Source organism: Arachis duranensis, chromosome 9 (assembly GCF_000817695.3).
Source record: "Arachis duranensis cultivar V14167 chromosome 9, aradu.V14167.gnm2.J7QH, whole genome shotgun sequence".
Classification (NCBI taxonomy): Eukaryota; Viridiplantae; Streptophyta; class Magnoliopsida; order Fabales; family Fabaceae; genus Arachis; species Arachis duranensis.
The window spans coordinates 103,444,001-103,461,423 of NC_029780.3; the positions used below are offsets into that span (position 1 = coordinate 103,444,001).

Genomic DNA, 17,423 nt, shown 5'->3' on the forward strand with positions numbered 1-17,423 from the left:
GTGGCTTTGTCTCCGCCTTCGCGGTTCTTCTGTCACCGGTCCACCACAGTTCACCGCCTATGATTGCCGTCATCCACCCACACATCAATATTCGGTTCTGCTCTCACTACGCCGTCAACCCAGTCATCCACTCGCAGGTAAACGTAGATTACAATTTGTTCAACAATTGTTGAATCTGTTGTGCTTACTCCATCAGTTAATTGATGCTTTAGTTCTTACTTCGCCAGCACCAGCCTTACACCTTTCACCATTGTGTTCTTTTTTCTCTGTTTGCAGCAATGTTCATGAAGCTGCAACTATTATACACCACCAACCTCTGTTTCCATGGACCCATCTTTCCAAACTCAAACGCTGTTTTGGTTTCTCCACCAGAGAAAGCTGAAAAAGTTCCTCATAGAAGCAATAATGGCAGCAAAGGAACCACCTTTGTCAAGCGCTATTCTCCAGGATGTGTGAATTGCGAGACCCAGTTGAGGAAACAAGGTTTGGAGAAGAATTCCAATGATGGGGCTCTCGAAAAGAGAAAAATATGCGATGAGCTGAGTGGTAGTGGTGGTGGGAATTTGAAGGGGCACACCAAGTGTTCAACGAAATGGGCTTCTTATGGTGGATGTATCCCTGACATTCTGGATGCTTTGGATACTTTCCGGGATGTGGGTGAGGCATTGAGTCCGTGGGAGGAGAGGATCAACAACAAGGAGAGGAGCATAATCTTGAAGGAGCAACGGAGGTGGGACAGAGCATTAGAGATTTTCAAGTGGTTCAAGGAGAATGGCCATGAATTGAATGTGATTCACTACAACATCATGATTAGGACCCTTGGCAAGGCGCTGAAGTGGAGCCGTGTGGAGATTTTGTGGAATGAGATGAATGCGAGGGGGATCACAGCAACGAATTCTACTTATGGAACTTTGATTGATGTATATAGCAAAGGTGGGCTAAAAGAGGACGCACTTTTTTGGCTTGAGAGGATGCTTGGTCAAGGAATGGAACCTGATGAGGTCACTATGGTAACTGTAGTCCAATTATACAAGAAGGCGGGAGAGTTTCGGAAAGCTGAAGAGTTTTTCAAGAAATGGTCATTAGGTAAACCTTTGAGGCCAAATAATAAGAATGCAGTGGCTGCACCGGAAACAGAGAGGGTGGCATATTCTAATACTTCTTTGAGCTCACATACCTATAATGCCTTGATTGACACATACGGAAAGTCTGGCCGGCTTAAAGAAGCATCAGAAACTTTTGTTAAGATGCTTAAACAAGGCATAGCACCAACCATTGTGACATTCAATACAATGATTCACATTTGTGGAAACCATGGACAACTAGAGGAAGTAAGCTTACTCCTGCGAAAAATGGAAGAACTTCGATGCTCACCTAACACAAGGACGTACAATATTCTTGTCTCCATCCATGCCAAACATAATGATATAACTGGTGCAACGAAATATTTCAAAAGGATGAAGGAGGCTTGCCTTGAGCCAGATCGTGTGAGTTATCGTACCCTCTTATATGCATACTCAATAAGGAAAATGGTTCATGAAGCTGAAGAGCTTATATCAGATATGGATAAGAGGGGCCTTGAAATAGATGAATTCACCCATCCGAGTGTTATGCTGCCAACATTGATGCATATGGAGAGCATGGACATACTTTAGAAGCCGAGGAAGTCTTCATTCGATCCCAAGAAAGGAAGAGTCCAAGTGTTCTTGAGTTTAATGTGATGATTAAAGCTTATGGCATAGGGAAACGCTATGATAAAGCATGTGAATTGTTTGATAGCATGCAGAGACATGGGGTAGTTGCAGACACATGCAGCTATAGCTCTCTCATACATATTTTAGTCACTGCCGACAAGCCGCAGATTGCTAAGTCATATCTGAAAAAAATGCAGGAGGCAGGATTAGTGAGAAATTGCGTCCAATATAGTGCTGTGATTTCCAGCTTTGCAAAACTAGGGCAATTGGAAATGGCAGATGATACATATAAGGAAATGATTAGGTACGGTGTGCAGCCAGACGTCATAATTTATGGGGTGTTAATCAATGCTTTTGTTGATGTTGGAAGGGTTAAAGAAGCCATTGCTTATGCCGATGAAATGAAAAGAGTCGGGTTGCCAGGAAATACTGTCATTTACAATTCTTTGATCAAGTTGTACACAAAAGTTGGCAACCTAAAACAAGCAGAAGAAACATTCAAGTTGCTTCAATCATCAGAAGGAGGTGCTGCTGTATGGTCTTGTAATTGTATGATTGATCTTTATGCTAAGCAATCTATGATCGACCAAGCGAAGGGGATATTCGAGACATTGAAGAGAAAGAGAGCTGCAAACGAATTCACATTTGCAATGATGCTAAGTTTGTACAAGAAACTTGAGAGGCTTGATGAAGCCATTGAAATTGCAATGCAGATGAGAAAATTGCAGCTCTTGAAGGATCCGAAAAGTTACAATAGTGTGCTTGATTTGTATATCATTGCTGGGAGAGCCAAGGATACGATAGATACCTTCAGGGAAATGGTAAGAGCTGCCATTAAACCTGATGATTGTAGTTTTAGATCACTTGGAAATCTTTTGGTGAGATATGGAGTGTCAAGGGAAAGTGTTAGAAAATATGAAATGTTGATGAAAAAGGATTCTTCCCATGGTCTTCAGGCATGGACTTCAGCACTTTCAAGTGTTCTTGAAGTAGATGATGATTCTGATTCTGATTGTGATAGTGAATAGATATGTCATCTGCAAAGACCTTGATAGATTTTGCAGAATTTTGTTTACTTAAATCATATCATCATATCATGTATATAAACCAGCTAGCTAGGTATGAAATATAATATTGGAATTCTTGGTGTAGCTTGATTGCCGACCCCACTTAGTGGGACAAGGCTTTGTTGTTGTTTGTTGGTGTAGCTTGATTGGTTTTGCTGCATATTATGTCATATCATGTATATAAACCAGCTAGCTAGGTATGAAATATAATATTGGAATTCTTGGTGTAGCTTGATTGGTTTTGCTGCATATTATGTTGTATAACATTAAATTTGTGAGTGCTGTAAAAATGTAAAATCATTTTGCTTTTAAGAAATGGGTCATAGGATTTCTTTGTATTTAGAGGAAAAGGCTCGCTATTTATTTTCAATTGCTGACCTAATTTGCTTGTTGAAAATATCACAAGAATCAGAAAAAAAATCACAATGTGAGTAATGTAAACACCAAGAAAGGTAGCACCAAAATTTAAGAGGAGATCCTCTCAATCGTTATCACATCTTTTTGCGGTTGCTTTCTTGTCCCCAGCTCCATCAAGAATGATGGCATCATCTTTAGACATTGTCAATCACCTTGATCATTAAGAACTTTAGTTGTCAAAATTTAAAATTCAACTACCGTTACAACATTTAAATTAAAAGTTTATAATTTTAAGAGGAAAACCCCACCCCAATCCTTAACCATTTTATGAATTTCCATTCTGTCTCTCATCAATTAGAAAATGACATTGCGGCTCCTAATTACTAACTCTGTCAGACTTTCAGCCCCCTCCGCTAATGTTTCCATTCTAACTGTTTGCTTTTCTTGAAATGTGTCAAGATTAAAGAATGCTTATGAGTAGCTATTATGTGTCCAAAGTCTTAGTTTTTTTCAAAAGGCATTACATTAAATAATGCATAACGCCTCAAATTACAAAACATGTATTCATAGAAAGTTAGAAACTTTTACCAAGAATATGATTTGAGGGTAATTCTTGTTCTAGACTTTGCTAATATGTACCTCCCTTGGTGGCAATAAATGGTGGGCGTAATATAGATGACTTTGTATTTCTGTTTGTTGTGTATATATTTGATGTCCGCAAAGTTTGACATGTATATGTCTTTGTGGTAATAGGCTGATAGTTGCTGATGAATTAGATTACCCAATAACCAAAGACAGGGATGTGCTCCGTGACCATTTCATGCTTACCACTTTCCCATTTTCTAGTTGTATATTAATAGGTAAATTGCTTACAAGATGTAAACTTGTTTCTGACTCTTTTTGTTCTTGTCTTGTGAACTTAGTTACGAAGTACGGAGCTTTATTTGAAGGAAGAAAGAGGAGGGTGCAAGTGCCACAGGTTCGGATAATAGGACCCCCTTTGCCAAAATAAAGGTCTTTGTGGAAGGTTCTCGAATGGGCAGAGATGGGTTGGGCCAGAAAGTTGGTGGGTGACGCCAATTTCCTTGACTCTACTCCCTTCGCGAAGCTATTAGACTCGTGCGTTCGATCAAAGTTCGTTAATGACGTGCGTCGCATTCATGCTCGAATTACTAAGTCGCAGTTTTCGTCGGAGATCTTCATTCTGAACAGGCTCATAGATGCTTATGGAAAATGCGGTTGTTTGGAGGACGCGCGCAAAGTGTTTGACCATATGCCCCAGAGGAACACTTTCAGTTGGAATGCAATTTTAAGCACGTTGGCGAAGCCCGGTTGTCTTGATGAGGCTTTGAACATGTTTAACTCAATGCCGCAACCTGACCAGTGCTCGTGGAATGCTATGGTGTCAGGTTTTTCCCAACACGGTTGCTTCCAGGAAGCTTTGAGATTCTTTGTTGGCATGCACCGTGAGAATTTTGTGCTTAACGAGTACTCATTTGGGAGTGCGCTAAGTGCTTGTGCAGGGTTAACTGATTTGAATTTGGGGATTCAAATCCACGCTTTGATGTCAAAGAATCATTACTCATCAGATGTTTATATGGATTCTGCTCTTGTTGATATGTACTCTAAGTGTGGGGTTGTGGCCTCTGCTCAGAGAGCTTTTGATGGCATGAGCACAAGGAACATTGTCTCTTGGAACAGCTTGATTACATGCTATGAGCAAAATGGTCCTGTTGAAAAAGCTCTAGAGGTTTTTGTAAGAATGATGAATAGTGGGATTGAACCTGATGAAGTTACTCTAGCCAGTGTAGTAAGTGCTTGTGCGAGCTTGTCAGCAATTAGGGAAGGATTGCAAATTCATGCTCGTGTTATGAAACAGGACAAATTCCGGAGTGATCTTGTGTTAAACAATGCATTGGTTGATATGTATGCAAAGTGCAAGAAAGTGAATGAAGCTAGAACGGTTTTTGATAGGATGCCATTTAGGGATGTGGTGTCTGAAACCTCTATGGTTAGTGGATATGCAAGGATGGCAAGCGTGAAAGCGGCGAGGTTGATGTTTTCTACCATGATGGAGAGGAATGTGGTGTCCTGGAATGCCCTTATAGCGGGTTATACACAAAATGGAGAGAATGAGGAGGCTGTTAAACTTTTTCTCCTCCTCAAGAGGGAATCCATTTGGCCAACTCATTACACCTTTGGGAACCTGCTCAATGCATGTGCAAATCTTTCTGATCTGAAGCTTGGCAGACAGGCTCATACTCACATTTTGAAGCACGGATTTTGGTTCAAGTCCGTAGATGAATCTGATATTTTTGTCGGAAATTCTCTCATTGACATGTACATGAAATGTGGATTGGTTGAAGAAGGATGCCTAGTTTTTGAACATATGATGGAAAGGGATAATGTTTCATGGAATGCGATGATAGTCGGATATGCACAAAATGGTTATGGTATAGAGGCCCTTGAAATTTTCAAGAAAATGCTGGTATCAGGAGAAAAACCAGATCATGTAACTATGATTGGGGTTCTATCTGCATGTAGCCATGCAGGACTTGTTAAAGAAGGACGTCATTACTTCCATTCAATGAGGATTGAGTTTGGTTTAGCACCATTAAAGGACCATTATACATGCATGGTTGACTTGCTTGGTCGGGCTGGTTGCCTTGATGAAGCGATAAAATTGATAGAAGAAATGCCAATGCAGCCTGATTCTGTTGTCTGGGGATCGTTACTTGGGGCCTGCAAGGTTCATCGAAACATTTCATTAGGAAAATATGTGGCGGGAAAGCTCATAGAAATCGATCCCTTGAACTCTGGACCTTATGTTTTACTTTCAAATATATGTGCTGAACTTGGTAGATGGAAAGATGTGGTGAGAATCAGGAAACAGATGAGGCAACGGGGAGTGATTAAGCAACCTGGTTGCAGTTGGATCGAAATTCAGAGTTGCATGAATGTTTTCATGGTGAAAGATAAACGTCACCCTCGAAGGAAGGACATCTATTTAGTTCTGAAAATTCTTACAGAACAGATGAAGCAAGATGGCTACATGCCAGAAGTCGATGAAGAGATGTGTGAGGAAGAAAGTGATTCTGAACTTTTAAACTTGAATTGTGAAATGGAAATGCCAGTAGAGGCTGCACTTGGATAGAGTATGAAATTTCTTATGGCAAATGCTTTCTGGCATCCTTCACTTCGGACATTAAACCTTTTCTCTTTCTTGAAATCAGGGTATGGGCCAGAAACTCAGGATGAGGATCCTCCAAAACTTTTTTCAAAGCCAAGTTAAATGTACAGCTATTAAGCTAAAGCTGTAGGGCCTTAACCATAATTTTTAGTTTGTTGGTATTATTTGATTCCCCATCCATCATAGAGAAATTCTGTTATTTATTGATTTTGATCTTGTTATGTTTGCTTACCAGAACAATGAGCAAAAGAAAGTTTTGAAGGGCCTTTACAGAATGGACACATCCTTTGTCCGTGACTACATGTATATCATTTGGCACTTTGCCATTACCCTTCAGGTATTTTAGAACTACGATAAAAAATATTTTCTCAGTTTCTTACTTCCTCTGAATATAGAGTTGTAAATCAGACTTACTGAACAAGCATGGTAAAAAGCTCTTCAGTTGTAAAATCATCCTATTTTTGCTATTTGTAAGAACAATGCTATTTAACTAGAGAATCGGACAATTTGTATTTTATAAAAGAAATTACCAGGGAAGAAGGAATCTAGATGATGAAGAGAGCGACGGGGTTTGAATTGATTAAGTAATCATCAAAAACATAAAGCTAATACAACTCTGGCAATGACCAGACATATATACATATTTTATAAACAGCTGTTTGAAGAGAAATCCATGTGAATGAGTGAGTGGTGGTTATTATCTGCAAGAGTATTATTCTTTTTTTCATTGTGTGGGTGGTGGTTCTGCAAGTATTGCCACCTCTTTCATTTTCACTCCTAGTGAACCAATTAAGCAGCAGATGCAAGTTGGGTGTCATTATCGCAGCTGTTGGTATGCCTCAGCCCTTTTTATCATCTCTACTTGTCATCACTTCTTGATCTGATTGAGGATGCCTTGGCTTTTTGTGTTTTCTGAATCTATTCAATCATTGCAATCTATATTCACTGTTACAAAAGATATATTGTATTGATTTTATGTCTCCCTGCTTATGAATATAATCTATGCAGGGATGCTTTGGTTGGAATATTCAGAAATGGTGGTTTTCCATCCATTTATGCAGGTTGGGGAGCTATACTGTGGTGAAATGTTCCACCTTCAATTATCAAGGTTAATAATAGGCATTTCAACTTTCATTACATGTTCTCTGTAGTATCAGGTGTCAGGAATTGGTGGTTTGCTATTTTCTATATTTGTTGCCAACTTTGACCCTGGACATTTTCATGTCTTAATATGAGTGTAGAGGAAGCTTCGTATGATTGTTGATTTTTCATTTCTAAACTCTGCTGTTAGTATTCTTCTGCAATATTGCTTTTCTGAGTTCTTTGGGATAAGGTTTTGTTTATGGCTATTTTCTGTGAACAGTTATAGTTTTATGGATATGAAAGCTTGAAAAAAGTGATGCCATCGTTGTCATCTACTATTCAACCTAACGCATTTCAGACTGTAAGTTCTTGTGTTACTTGTGCTTTCATAGTCTTTCATTTTGTCTCACTAAGATGCATGTGTTTATGATCATTTTACAAATTTTTGTAGTTAATCTGTGGAGGATTAGCTGGATCTACTGCTGCTTTGTTCACAACTCCTTTTGATGTGATCAAAACAAGACTACAGACATGGGTTTGTAATAGGAAACCCTCCATTTTATTAATTCTTGTTGCTACTTTGAAGTGCACTATCAGCAAAATTGATATAAATTGAACTGGTGCTGCCACATAATTGTTGAAAATAAACCTTAAGATCTAAACACTTGGTGTCGCTATTTGTCATAGCATGAATTATTTATTTATTTATTTTTGTAGAAATAAAACCAGAGTTGGTGGTGCTTGAACGGAGATAGATTACTGGAGAAAAGGTTAATGGTGCATCAACTGTATATTTTAATACATGCAGTATGCGGTGTGTCATGGTAAATTTTAAAAGGTTAGATTTAACAGTGTTTATATAGTTTTCTGGAGTGTTTGAGAATACTCTAGATGGTTCTGGAACGTTCTAGAATGTCCTAGAAGGTCCCGGAATATTCTAAAAGGTTCTAGAAGACTCTGGAAGGTCATAGAGTATTCTAGAAGAGTGTAGATGTATATAGAAGTATAAAGAGTGGTATGAAATAATCTAGAAACATTTGGAAAGTTGTGGTAGGATAGATATTTGTAAAGAAGGTTCTGGATGATTAATCTGGACCGTTGATTAGATTTAATCTTCACCATCCATAAGGAGGTGGATGACTATAAATAGGAGGTGAGAGTTAGTGTAAAGTGTGTGAATCATTTGTAACCAACACTTGAGTAATAAAGTGTTCTTTCCACCAAGCTTCATTTCTCTTGTGTTCTCTTGTGTTCCTAGCTTTCTTGCTAAGTATTGAGGGTTAGGCTGACTTGGTTTTAGCTCAAGAGGTTGAGTAAGTCCGAGTGCCGGCACGGTAGCGTTGGAGTGTGTCTAAGGACGTAACAATTTGGTATTCGAGCAAGATTCGAGAGAGAGCACAAGTGGTTTGTGGGTATGGCTTCTAATATCACCATGAAGCATGTTGAGTCTCAAAGGGGAAGGGATGCTATTCCTTCTCAATGGGGAGGCAAGAAGGTTCGTTCTTCAAGTGAGCCTAGAGGCAAGGACTCTAACTTCTTAAAAGAGAGTTTCTGTGTCGGAAAATGTTCTATCCTCTATGGATGAGCGTTTTCAAAGGATAGAACATGACAAGGAGACCCTCGAGGTTCACGTGTTGGTAGAACTAGATGCTTTCAAAGAAAGCTTGCTCCAAATCGAAGAAAATCTTGAGAATTCCTTGAAGCTATTTGAGGAAGTTCGAGTTTGATTCAAGGAGGCAAAATCTCGACCAACCATTATAAGGGAGACGACAAAGATTGATCTCCCAAAGCCAAAGGAGTTAAAGGGCGTGAGGGACGCTCGAGAGGTGGAGAACTTCCTATGACAAATGGAGAGGTACTTTGAAGGCCAAGAGGTGGTCGAAGAAGCAATAAAGGTACGCACTGTAGCTCTCTATCTTTCTGATAATGCTACTTTGTGGTGGAGGAGAAAGTGCGTAGATATGGAGAAGGGTACTTGCAACATAATCACATGGGAAGATTTCAAAAGGGAGTTGAAAAGACAATTCTTCCCTGAGAATGTGGTTTATGAAGCAAGGAAGAAGTTGAGGGAGTTGAAGCACAAGAGTACGATTAGCGACTACATAAAGGAGTTCACTACTCTCATACTTCAAATCTCCAACTTAACATCAGAGGATGCATTGTTCTTCTTCATTGTTGGACTCCAATCTTGGGCAAAGTAAGAACTATAAAGAAGGAATGTTAAGGATGTCGATAAGGCCATCGTGGTGGCCGAATCACTCACTGAGTATCATAAAGGAGACTCTAAACCCAAGTCTTCCTCCAAGCCTAATTCTGCTAAAGGTGGGGGAGACAAGGGGAAGAGTTTCTCAACCCAAAAAGAAGAAAAATACTCTTCAGAGAAAGAGTACGAAAAAAAGAAGAAGGCTTTCGTGCTTAAAGGAGGATGTTTCGTGTGCAAGGGATCACACCAAATGAAGGACTATCTCAAGTTAGGGACTTTGGCATCTATCGCCGAGGAACGAGAGGTCCAAACTCAAGTGACCGAGTGTGTTGGATCTATCCAACACATAAATGCTGTGAAGGGCAAAGAGGCAAGCACTGCAGAAAAGAAAGGCTTGATTTATGTCAAAAGCCTTTATCAATGAAAAACCTGTCATGGTTATGATCGACACTGGTGCCGCACACAACTTCATCACGCCTGATGAAGCAAAGAGGCTTGGGTTGAAGATCACCGAAAAGAATGGTTGGTTCAAACCCGTAAATACCAAGGGTGAACCCCTTAAAGGAGTAGCAAAAGGGGTTGAGATAACTCTTGGTTCTTGGAAGGGCCTTGTGGATTTCTCAGTAGCACCCATGGACGATTTTAAAATAGTCATCGGGCTCGATTTGCAAAGGAAAGCAAATATAATACCTATGCCATACTACGACGTGGTATGCGTCATGGAGAACGGGTCTCCATGCATGGTCCCTACAGTCTCTAAAGTTGGCGGACCACCGATATTGTCTGCTATGCAACTCAAGAAAGGGTTTAAGAAGGGAGAGATTACAGATTTGGCTCTATTACAAGAGGAGTCAACATCCGAAAGAGAAGACGTTCCTCCCAAAATCAAAGAAGTCCTTGAAGAAAATAAGGATGTGATGCCTCCCGAGTTGCCAAAACAACTACCACCTAGGAAGAAGGTGAACCACAAGATTGAATTGGAGACAGAAGCAAAGCCGCCCGCCTCAACACCTTATAGGATAGCACCGCCAGAACTCGAGGAGTTGAAGAAGCAACTCAAGGATTTGCTAGATGCTGGGTTCATCCGTCCATCAAAGGCACTTTATGGCGCACCAGTCTTGTTTCAAAAGAAGCATGATGATTCATTGAGACTATGCATCGACTATCGAGCACTGAACAAGGTAACCATCAAGAACAAATACCCCATTCCTTTGATAGCCGATTTGTTTGATCAACTTGGTAGGGTCAAGTGGTTTTCAAAGCTAGATTCGAGGTTAGGATATCACCAAGTGAGAATTGCTGATAGTGATGAGCTTAAGACCACATGTGTCACGAGGTATGGATCGTATGAGTGGTTGGTGATGCCTTTTGGCTTGACCAATGTTCCTGCGACCTTCTGTACCTTGATGAACGAGATCTTTCGACCTTACCTTGATCGGTTTGTAGTGGTCTACTTGGATGACGTTGTCTATAGCAATACTTTGGAGGAATATGTAGAACACTTACGAATCGTGTTCAAGATCTTGCGAAAGAATAACCTATATGTGAAGAAGGAAAAGTGTTCCTTTGCAAGGGACGAAGTCCACTTCTTGGGACACATAATTAAAGGTGGAACTCTCTGTATGGATCAAGGAAAGGTGAAGGCTATCAAAGAGTGGGAGCCACCAAACAAGATATCTGGATTGAGGTCATTCCTTGAGTTGGCTAATTACTATCGGAGGTTTATCAAGGGATACTCCGCCAAGGCTGCACCATTAACTGATCTTCTCAAGAAGAATCACTCTTGGGAATGGTCAAAGGAGTGTCAGACTTTTGATGAGTTGAATGCTGCTATCACAGAAGGACCAGTACTAGCACTACCCGATTACTTAAAGGTGTTTGAAGTCCACACTGATGCTTCTGACTACGCTATTGGAGGAGTTTTAATGCAAGAAGGACATCCTATTGCCTTTGAGAGTCGCAAGTTGAATGATACAGAGAGGCGATACACTGTCCAAGAGAAGGAGATGACCGCGGTGGTGCATTATCTTAGAACTTGGCGTCACTACTTGCTTAGTTCACACTTCATCGTCAAGACAGACAATGTGGCTACCAAACTCAAAAGAAGTTAAGCCCCAAACAAGCTAGGTGGCAAGACTTCTTGGCTGAGTTTGATTTCGAATTCGAATACAAGTCAGGCAAGACTAATGTGGTAGCAGATGCACTGAGTCGCAAGGCTGAGTTGGCAGCCATTTCTATGGTAGAAGGAGATATTATGCATACCATCAAGGAAGGGTTGTATCATGATCCATTAGCCAAGAAGTTGGTGGAGTTGGCTAGAGAAGGTAAGACCAAAAGATTTTGGTTAGAAAACGACCTTCTCTACACAAAAGGGAGAAGATTATACGTTCCTAAATGGGAAAATCTGAAAAGGAAGTTGGTAAGAGAATGCCACGACACCAAGTGGGCTGGTCACCAAGGTCAGCGAAGGACCTTAGCACTCATCGAATCTTCTTATTATTGGCCTCAAATGAGAGATGAAATGGAGAGCTATGTGAAGACTTGTCTTGTGTGCCAACAAGATAAGATTGAAAACAAGACACCAAGTGGGTTGTCGGAACCTCTGCCTCCATTAGAGCGACCGTGGAAAAGTGTCTCTCTAGATTTCATCTCTGCCTTACCGAAGTTCGAGGGGTTTGGATCTATTCTCGTGGTAGTGGATCGATTTTCGAAGTATGCTACCTTTATACCTGCCCCTACTGATTGCACTGCAGAGAAAACAGCACGACTATTCTTCAAGAATGTGGTGAAGTATTGGGGATTGCCTAAGAGCATCATTAGTGATCGAGATACACGCTTCAAAGGACGAATATGGACAGAGTTGTTCAAACTCCTTGGGTCGGAGCTTCATTTTTCAACAAACTTCCATCCTCAAACCGATGGGCAAACTGAGAGAGTGAATGTCTTACTCGAGTGTTACTTGAGGCATTTTGTAAGCGCTAATTAGAAGGACTGGACAAAATTCCTCGACATTGCTCAGTTCTCATATAATTTGCAAAGAAGCGAGTCCACAAGGAAGAGTCCATTCGAGATTGTGATTGGACAACAGCCGCTTTCACCTTACTCTCTTTCTTCCTCTTACTCAGGAAAAAGTCCCGGAGCTTATCATATGATTAAGTCATGGGAAGAACAAGCAGATGTCACACTCGTTCTTACCTCGACAAAGCTGCCAAGAGGATGAAGAAATGGACAGATAAGAAGAGGAGGCATGCAAGCTATCAAGTGGGAGACAAGGTAATGATCAAACTTCTTCCACAACAATTCAAAGCCTTTCGCAAAGTTTATAAGGGTTTAATCCGCAAATACGAAGGGTCATTTGAGATCATTGGACGTGTCTGGGAGGTTGCTTACAAAGTACAACTCCCTCCCTATATGAAGATCCACCCGGTCTTCCATGTGAGTATGCTTAAACCATATCATGAAGACCAAGACGAACCGAGTAGAGGTAACTCGAGTCGTGCTCCACCCGTGGTGATTAGATCCTTTGATAAAGAAATCGAAGAGATCTTAGCTAATCGCACCGTGCGACGAAGAGGAGTACCACCAAGTATCCAATACTTGATCAAGTGAAAAGGATTCCCGATAACTGAAGCTAGCTGGGAAACTCATGAAGATTTGTGGCAATTTCAAGAACACCTACGGCGCTATCATGATCAGAACGCGACGAAGACGTCTGCGCATTAGGTGGGGGAGAATGTCACTGTAAATTTTAGAAGGTTAGATTTAACAGTGTTTATATAGTTTTTTGGAGTGTTTGAGAATACTCTAGATGGTTCCGGAACATTCTAGAATGTCCTAGAAGGTCCCGGAATATCCTAGAAGGTTCTAGAAGACTCTGAAAGGTCATAGAGTATTCTAGAAGAGTGTAGATGTATATAGAAGTATAAAGAGTGGTATGGAATAATCTAAAAACATTTGAAAAGTTGTGGTAGGATAGATATTTGTAAAGAAGGTTCTGGATGATTAATCTGGACCGTTGATTAGATTTAATCTTAACCATCCATTGAGGAGGTGGATGGCTATAAACAGGAGGTGAGAGTTAGTGTAAGGTGTGTGAATCATTTGTAACCAACACTTGAGTAATAAAGTGTTCTTTCCACCAAGCTTCCTTTCTCTTGTGTTCCTAGCTTTCTTGCTAAGTATTGAGGGTTAGACTGACTTGGTCTTAGCTCAAGAGGTTGAGTAAGTTCGAGTGCCGACACGGTAGCGTTGGAGTGTGTCTAAGGTCGTGACAGGTGGCTTGGCTTGGTGGACCCGAAGGTGTACAAATATAGTATGAGAAAAATTTTGTATTCATGTATTCAACTAAGTGGGTGCTTGAATTAAAGTTTGTAAACAGAAATTTGTATAAAATTGTTTTGTAAAATTGATTTTAATTAAAAGTGAGTTGATATTAAAGTGGTTTATGTTTGATAATTTTTATATTAAAATATATTATAATAAACTAAATGTTGTTTGGATTATATTATTCAAAAATCATCTTTAGATGAGAAATTATTAAAAAAGATATAAATTTGAATAATTATTTTATATTATTTTATAATTTTATTTTAAATATTTAAATAAATTTTAATACTTTTTTCTAGTATTTTCGGTATTCTTTAGTGTTCTGAGTACTTCGTAATACAAAAACAATAACAACAACAAAGTCTTGTCCTACTAGGTGGGATCGGCTACATGAATCAAACGACGACATTGTGTTATATTATATATCATGTCTAAAGAGAGACCGTTTACATGTAGATCTCGTTTGACCACCTCATGGAAGGTCTTTTTAGGTCTTCTTCTGCCTTTCGCCCCTTGTCCATCTTTCATCTCATCCACCCTCCTGGGTGTTCTATCGGTCTTCTTCTCACATGTCCAAATCACCTGAGACGCGATTCAACCATCTTTTCTATAATGGGTGTTATTCCAACTTTCTCCCTTATATCTTCGTTTCTTATTTTATCCAATCGCGTATGACCACTCATCCATCTCAACATCATCTCTGCCATACTCAACTTATGTTCGTGTTCTCCTTTGGCCGCCCAACACTTCGTACCATAAAGCATAGCCGGTCTTATAGCAGTGCGATAGAATTTACCTTTAAGTTTTAAAGACACTTTTTGTCGCATATAAAACTAGATGCACTCCGCCATTTTGACCAACCTGCTTGGATCCTATGATTTACATGCTATTCAATCTCTCCATTATCCTGTATGATGCACTCAAGATACTTAAAACTTTTAACTTTCATAGGATGTTTTCTCCAATCTTCACCTCTATATTAGTGTTTTTCCTTCTCAGACTGAACTTACATTCCTTATATTCCGTCTTACTACGACTTATGCGTAGACCATACACTTTTAGAGCTTCTCTCCATAAGTCAACATCTTATTTAAGTCTTCCCTTGACTCTCTCATAAGGACGATATTATCGGCAAAAAGCATGCACCATGGCACATGCTCTTGGATGTGCTCTGTGAGTACTTCTAAGACTAATGTGAAAAAGTATGGACTTAACGATGATCCTTGGTGTAATCCTATACCAATAGAAAATTCTTTTGTCACACCACCTTGAGTCTTCACACTAGTTGTGACCCATCATACATGTCTTTAATTGCACGAATATATGCGATCCTTACTCTCCTTTTTTCTAAAACCTTCCATAAGATCTTCCTTGGCACCCTATCATATGCTTTTTCCAAATCAATAAACACCATATGTAGATACCTTTTATTACTACGATACCTCTCCATCATCCTTCTTAATAGGTATATCGCTTCAGTGGTAGATCTGTTTGGCATAAATCCAAATTGATTTTCTGTTACTTGTGTCTCTTTTCTCTGTTACTCATGAGTTTGATCTCTCTATAGTTTTCGTAACTTTATATATCCCCCTTATTCTTGTAGATAGGTACCAAATGTGTTCTTTCTCCACTCATCAGGCATCTTTTTTGACCTTAAAATCTCATTAAAAAAATTGGTTAACCAGTTGATGTCTTTTTCTCCAAAGCCCTTCCAAACCTCAATCAGAATATTATCAGGTCCTACTATCCTACCATTTTTCATCTGCTTTAGAACCTCTTTTACCTCGAAGTCTCGAATCCTTTGATAGTTTGATCTTCTTCCCTTGTGCATAACCGACCAAGGCTCAGAAGAGTCTTTTGTCCCTCATTAAATAATTCGTAGAAGTAGCTCTTCCACCTTTTATTAATCTTCTCCTCTTGAGCCAACACCTCTCCATCCTTATCCTTTATGCACTTAACCTTATCCAAATCTCTTGTTCTTCTTTCACGGCTCTTTGCGATTCTATATATACCTTTTTCTCTTTCTTCCGTGCCCAAAGATTGGTAGAGACCCTCATATGCTATTGTTCTTGCTTCACTTACAGCCACTTTTGTCTCTTTCTTAGCCGTCTTATATTTTTCCCACTTATCTGCGTTGTGGCATAAAGACCACTCTTTAAAGCACTCCCTTTTTATCTTTATATTTTCTTGTACACTCGCATTCTACTACCAGGACTCCTTGTCTCTTAGTCTTATTCTTTTAGATTCACCAAAGCTTTCTTTTGCTGTTCTTCTAATAACTTCTGCCATCTCCCTCCACATCTCTTCCGCGCTTCCATTCCCATCTCACTTTGCATCTTCTCCTACCTGTCTTAGGAAGCTTCTTTATTCCTCACATTTCATCCGTCACCACCTCGTCCTTGGGTTCTTCGTATAATGTCTTTTTCTCAACTTATGCTCAATGCGAAAATCCATGACAAGCGCCCTATGTTGTGTTGTCAAACTCTCTCTCGGGATAATTTTACAATTAATGCAAAATTTTCGGTTGACTCTCCTCAACAAAAAGTCGATTTGAGAGTTTGTCATGCCACTTTTATAGGTTATAAGATGTTCGTCTCTCTTTTTAAAACATGTATTTGTGATGAGAAGATCAAAGGTTAAGGAAAAGTCCAAAATAGTTTTACCCATGCCATTGATCACCCCGAAACCATGGCTTCTGTGAATACTCCCATATCCAGTCACTTCTTTCCCAACATGGTCATTTAAATTCCCTCCTAAGAAAATCTTATCTCCCAAAGGTATGTTTTGAACCAAACTCTCTAGATCCTCCCAAAACCTTATCTTGTGTTGTTCGTCCAAACCCACTTGCAGTGCATAGATACTAATCACATGGAAAACACCTCCCTCCACCACAAGTTTGATAGAGATGATCTGATCTCCCACCCTCTTACATCCATTACGTCTTTCTTTCACTGCTTATCCATAATAATTCCAACACCATTTCTATTCTTCACCTTTCTTGTATACCAAAGTTTGAAATCAGAAGTATCCAACTTCCTAGTCTTCGCACCAACCCATTTTGTTTCTTGTAGACACATAATGTTAATCTTCCTCCTTGTCATGGTGTCTACCACCTCCATGGACCTTTATAAACAAAAAATAATAAGAATTCTATCAAAAATAATAATATGTATAAGAGAACATTATAAAAAAAACAAAATTTATCATATGAACAATAAAAAACAAAATTAGTAGATAAAAAATAAATTTTGATCTAAGGAAAAAAAGTGAATGCAAAAGTTAGAATTTTTTGTTTTAGATAGATATAGATTAAAAAGTAGAATTACGTTTGCATTTAGAAGAAGAAAAAAATAACAAAACAAAAGCCGGAAGAGCTTTCAAAAAGAATAAACATGTTTGATGCTCCAACGCTAAACTAAACAACTCTAAATAGTTTTCCTCTATAAATTAGAGCTTGTGTTACAACCTCAAAAATTAAAAAAAATCTTTTTTTCTCCCTGAAA

General features: G+C 39.4%; 2 protein-coding genes across 8 annotated transcripts in view; both read left to right on the forward strand.

The window, feature by feature from the left end:
- Positions 1-13,931, forward strand: part of LOC107466528 (pentatricopeptide repeat-containing protein At2g13600) — a 19,314-nt gene extending 5,383 nt beyond the window's left edge. The window contains exons 3-9 of one of the 7 annotated variants that reach the window (XM_052254808.1): positions 4,042-6,273; positions 6,352-6,466; positions 6,544-7,416; positions 7,672-7,752; positions 7,843-7,926; positions 8,109-8,205; positions 13,869-13,931. In XM_052254808.1, the coding sequence (XP_052110768.1) occupies positions 4,164-6,272 (2,109 nt within the window). In that variant the 5' untranslated portion in view covers positions 4,042-4,163 and the 3' untranslated portion in view covers position 6,273; positions 6,352-6,466; positions 6,544-7,416; ... (2 more) ...; positions 8,109-8,205; positions 13,869-13,931. Of the gene's footprint in view, positions 1-4,041; positions 7,417-7,671; positions 7,753-7,842; positions 7,927-8,108; positions 8,206-13,868 lie in introns of all 7 variants that reach the window. The other 6 variants (XM_052254807.1, XM_052254809.1, XM_052254806.1 and 3 more) reach the window with 6 other exon arrangements.
- LOC107466529 (pentatricopeptide repeat-containing protein At3g23020-like) lies at positions 7-2,994 on the forward strand. Its single transcript, XM_021130900.2, is given in 3 exon segments — positions 7-137; positions 277-1,596; positions 1,599-2,994. Coding segments are annotated over 2 exon segments (2,442 nt in total). The 5' UTR covers positions 7-137; positions 277-278; the 3' UTR covers positions 2,723-2,994.
- Positions 13,932-17,423: the final 3,492 nt, after the last annotated feature.